This window comes from Austrofundulus limnaeus, unplaced genomic scaffold (genome assembly GCF_001266775.1).
Source record: "Austrofundulus limnaeus strain Quisiro unplaced genomic scaffold, Austrofundulus_limnaeus-1.0 Scaffold1118, whole genome shotgun sequence".
NCBI lineage: Eukaryota > Metazoa > Chordata > Actinopteri > Cyprinodontiformes > Rivulidae > Austrofundulus > Austrofundulus limnaeus.
Window position 1 is genome coordinate 90,286 of NW_013953520.1, and position 4,874 is coordinate 95,159.

Here is a 4,874-nt window from a genome sequence, read left to right on the forward strand (position 1 = left end):
ATATATATATCTGTCAGGTGTTGGCCTTTAAAGAAGTAAAAGAATAAAGTGCTGCTTTGATTGATGATGTGGGTTATCTTAATGAGTCAATTATAAGTCTTTGATGTGGCGGTAGCTAAAGGTCATCCTCAACAAAGGCTCTGAACTCTAATATAATGTCACTTTCATTCAACATCATCATTTCTGTCCACAAAATGATCTTATGTTATTTGCAAACAAGTTTTTTTTCCTTTGAATAACAAAAGCGGTATGCATGTAAAAAATAATAACCAATAAAATAAAACAAATAAAAGTGACTTCATACAGTTTGTGAAAACAGTGATTTAGATGTTATTATTTTACATGACAAAAACATAAAACTTGAGAAATCTAAAATTTTTTGAAAAGCATCTGTAAAATTAGAAAAATATTCATAAATAATTTATAATATTCAGTTAATAAATGATGATAAATTAGGAGGTAGTTCCCTGTCTCAAGATGATCTTAATTTAAACTCTTGCAAGTTTTATGCATTCCTTCAGTAAATCATTCCATGGTTAATCTTTAAAGGCCAAGCTTTACTTTGTTCAGGGTAAATAGTTGATCTATTTTAAGAATAATTTAGTTTTATCTTCTCTCTGCATGTTGCAGGTGTGTCCAACTTAATCCAGCAGGTGTGTCGCCTCAGCAAAGGTCTTCGTTTCCTCAATCTGTGCAAGACATCTTTGACTTCGAAAGGTTGGTTTGTGTCTATTGACACACTTGTCCAAGGTAGACTCTCAGACTTTTAAAAGTCTGTTTGTGTCTAATGATACACCTGTCCAAGGTAGTCCTTGACTTCTAAAGCTCTGTTTGTGTCTAATGACACACTTGTCCAACATAGAGTCCTTGACTTCTAAAGGTCTAGTTGTGTCTAGTGACACACTTGTCCAAGGTAGAGACCTTGACTTCTAAAGGTCTAGTTGTGCCTAGTGACACGCATGTTCAAGGTAGAGTCTTAGACTTCTAAAGGTCTGTTTGTGTTTAGTGACACACTCGTCCAAGGTATAGTCCTTGACTTCTAAAGTGTTTGTATGTCCAGGGTAGAGTCTTTGACTTCTAAAGGTCTGTTTGTGTTTAGTGACACACTCGTCCAAGGTATAGTCCTTGACTTCTAAAGTGTTTGTATGTCCAGGGTAGAGTCTTTGACTTCTAAAGGTTTGTTTGTCTAATGAAACACTTGTCCAAGATAGAGTCTTTGACTTCTAAAGGTCTGTTTGTGTTTAGTGACACACTCATCCATGGTATAGTCCTTGACTTCTAAAGTGTTTGTATGTCCAGGGTAGAGTCTTTGACTTCCAAAGGTTTGTTTGTGTCTAATGAAACACTTGTCCAAGGTAGAGTCCTTCACTTTAAAGGTCTGTTTGAGTCTAGTGACACTCTTGCCTAGGGTAGTCTTTAAATTATAAAGGTCTGTTTGTGTCCAATTATACACCAGTCCAAGGTGGAGTCGTTGATCTCTGTCTGTTTGTGTCTAATGATACACTTGTCCAGGGTAGTCTTTGACTTCTGAAGGCCAGTTTGTGTTTAGTGGCACAATTGTCCAGGGTAGAGTCTTTGACTTCTAAAGGTCTGTTTATGTCTAATAACACTCTTCCAAGGTAGAGTCTTTGACTTCTAAAGGTCTGTTTGTGTCTGATGACACACTTGTCCAAGGTAGAGTCTTTGACTTCTGAAGGTCTGTTTGTGTTTAGTGACACACTCGTCCAAGGTTTAGTCCTTGACTTCTAAAGAGTTTGTACATCCAGCGTAGAGTCTTTGACTTCTAAAGGTTTGTTTGTGTCCAATGATACACCAGTTCAAGGTGGAGTCTTTGATTTCTAAAGGTCTGTTTGTATCTAATTACATAATTGTCCAACACAGAGTCCTGGACTTCTAAAGGTCTGTTTGTATCTAATTACACAATTGTCCAACACAGAGTCTTTGACTTCTAAAGGTTTGTTTGTGTCTAATGACACACTTGTCCAAGGTAGAGTCCTTGACTTCTAAAGATCAGTTTGAGTCAAGTGACGCTATTGCCTAGGGTAGTCTTTAAATACTAAATGTTTGTTTGTGTCCAATTATACACCAGTCCAAGGTGGAGTCTTTGATCTCTAATTGTCTGTTTGTGTCTAATGACACACTTGTCCAGGGTTGTCTTTGACTTCTAAAGTTCTGTATGTGTCTAATGATGCACTTGCCTAAGGTAGAGTCTTTGACTTCAGAGCCCCATTTCAGAAAGCAGGGTAAGTGCATACCCTGAGTAAGTTTTGGGGTAACTATGTGCATACCCTGTGTTTTTGGTTTCAGAAAGCCAGATAGCAGTTATCCTGAGTTAAGTTACCCCCGAAACTTACTCCGTGAACCAACCCTGCTCTGTAGCAGGGTTACTTGAACATATCCTGGGTTAGTCTGACTATTTAGGTGACAGCTGTCATGAGGAAGTGTCAGACATGGCGTGTCCTTTTCTCGAGGAGCCTGTGGACATAGGAGCTTTAATACTCCGCAGAAATCTACGTCGGGAGAGAGTAGTCAGACCGAGATAAGATGTGTTCTCATTTCCAGACGATTATTTGTTTGAGCGCTACCGGTTTTCACGCTCCAGAGTTAGATGGACCTTCGTCTGGGTCTGTGGTCAGTGACACACTTGTCCAGGGTAGAGTCTTTGACTTCTAAAGGTCTGTTTGTTTCTAATAACACACTCGTCCAAGGTAGAGTCTTTGACTCCTGAAGGTCTTTTTGTGTCTGATGACACACCTGTCCAAGGTAGAGCCCTTGACTTCTAAAGAATTTGTTTCTAATGACACACTTGTCCAAGGTAGAGTCTTTGAATTCTGAAGGTCTGTTTGTGTTTAGGGACACACATGTCCAAGATAGAGTCCTTGACTTCTAAAGGTCTGTTTTTGTCTAATGACACACTTGTCTAAGGTGGAGTCTTTGACTTATAACAGGTTGTTTATGTCTAATGACACACCTGTCTAAGGTGTCTCTGCTTGTATGGCCCTAAACTTTCTCTTGTCTTGGTCACATCCTTCTGAAGAGGACCTAATGAAACACTACATACAGACTCATCAGCACCAGGCAGTGTCCTGTACACTTTTCTTCCAAGGACAAGGTCACAAATCAAGGTTAAATTGTCACACAAGGTCTTGTATGCTTGGTCTTTTGCTATGCGTTGCTGTATAACAGTTTATTGACAGTAGTATAAGGAGCTGATGTTGTTTAAAAAAAAGTCTTGACATTTCTATTAATTGGTACAGCATGTCTCCGAAGGCAGTAGTTCTTTAAGCTGAATCTGACGTAGAACTGAAGGGAGCTCTCACTGAGTGAATGTAAGTAAACTCTTCAGAGCTGAAGAGAGTTTCTTCTCATCAATGACTCCTATAATAACTCCCGCAGGCAGAGCCTCTCGTTACTGTCTCATCCTATTTACCCAGTGGAGAAATTAAATTTAATCTTCCCTGATACTTGCTGTTCTCAGATCTGTATGAATAATGGAAGAAGTTATGAGAATTTTTTTTTACGTTTTACACTTATTCTCTCTGGTTTTTATACTTCTTTTCCATCTATGTCTCTGTCTGTTTCTGTCTCTCAGGTGTGGTGTCTCTGTCTCAGGCTCTGTGCTCTAGTGATGAATACTCCAACTCCCTGCTGCACCTGGACCTGAGCAAGAACCCTGGAGTCCTCTCAGGGGACGACGCCTCGGTCAGACAGCACGATCCATCCAGAAACAGGAACACTCTTTGTTCCATTTAGATTTCTATTTTTCCACGCCAGCTTAATGTGATTGCTCTTCCGTTCTGCTGCCTTTCTGTTTGCAGAACCTGTATCTGTTCTTGTCCCAGCCCAACTGCCTGGTCCACTTGGATCTGTCAGGCACAGACTGCTCTGTTGACTCTGTGAGTGGGAACGTCAGAAGCGTTGATGTGTTTCTGTCTGCATTCAGCTCACATGAACTCGTTCCACTCTGTCTTCTGCAGCTATTTGGGGCTCTTCTGAGGGGCTGCTGTGCTGATCTTTCCTTTCTGAATCTTTCCAAAAATACTTTCTCCCACAGGTTAGTCATATCTTAAAAAAAAAACTAAACAATAAAGACACACATCTGGAAAGATGGATTGTTCATTTTACCAAAATCCTTTATTTTTTCTCATGATTCCTCCAGTCAGTTTCTGTTCTTTTTCGATAATTTTGCATCCTTTCTTGTTTAAGGAGACATCAGAGATAAACTCAGTGGAAATCACAGAAACATTTTGTTCTCTCTCTGTTGGTGGGTTTCCTGTAAAACTCTCCACATTAATATTTAAGCATGCTGAAGCTATATTTCTCATTCCTTGCTCTCATATTTAAAGATCCTTCTCAAAAAATTAGCATGTGATAAAGTTCATTATTTTCTGTAATGTACTGATAAACATTAAACTTTCATTTATTTTAGATTCATTGCACAGCAACTGACAATAATTTTTCCCTTAAGAAACCTACAGGTCATGTGCATAATTTCATTAAAAGGATTCCAAAATCAAAGTTACCCATGTTTCATGCTGAGATTGAGAATACTAACTGGAATGAGGGTATTTCTCTGTCAAATCCAAATCGCATTTTGTCAAATTTTTATGATAAGTTGGAAACAATACAGGGAAAATATATTTCAACTTGTAAAGTTCCAGTCTGGAAAAATAAAATTCCATGGTTGAATGCCTCTATAATACATCTCCTAAAGTTGAAAGCTTCTTCAATGAAAACTTATAGAATATCAAAAACTTCTGAAAATCGGTCTCGTTTAAACAGTTACCAAAATTGAATGATTTTCGTAAAGCGTTTGACACAGTTGATCATTATACTCTCTTACAAAAGTTGATTTCTTTTCAACTTTCATCATC

At 38.4% G+C, this 4,874-nt stretch overlaps 1 protein-coding gene across 1 annotated transcript in view; it reads left to right on the plus strand.

Annotated features, from left to right (window-relative positions):
• Positions 1-4,874, plus strand: part of LOC106534213 (leucine-rich repeat-containing protein 16B) — a gene marked incomplete at both ends in the record, with an annotated part of 36,326 nt that overhangs the window by 28,063 nt on the left and 3,389 nt on the right. Inside the window, 4 exon segments of the mRNA XM_014030786.1 lie at positions 631-717; positions 3,593-3,702; positions 3,819-3,896; positions 3,978-4,054. Of these exon segments, the coding sequence (XP_013886240.1) occupies positions 631-717; positions 3,593-3,702; positions 3,819-3,896; positions 3,978-4,054 (352 nt within the window).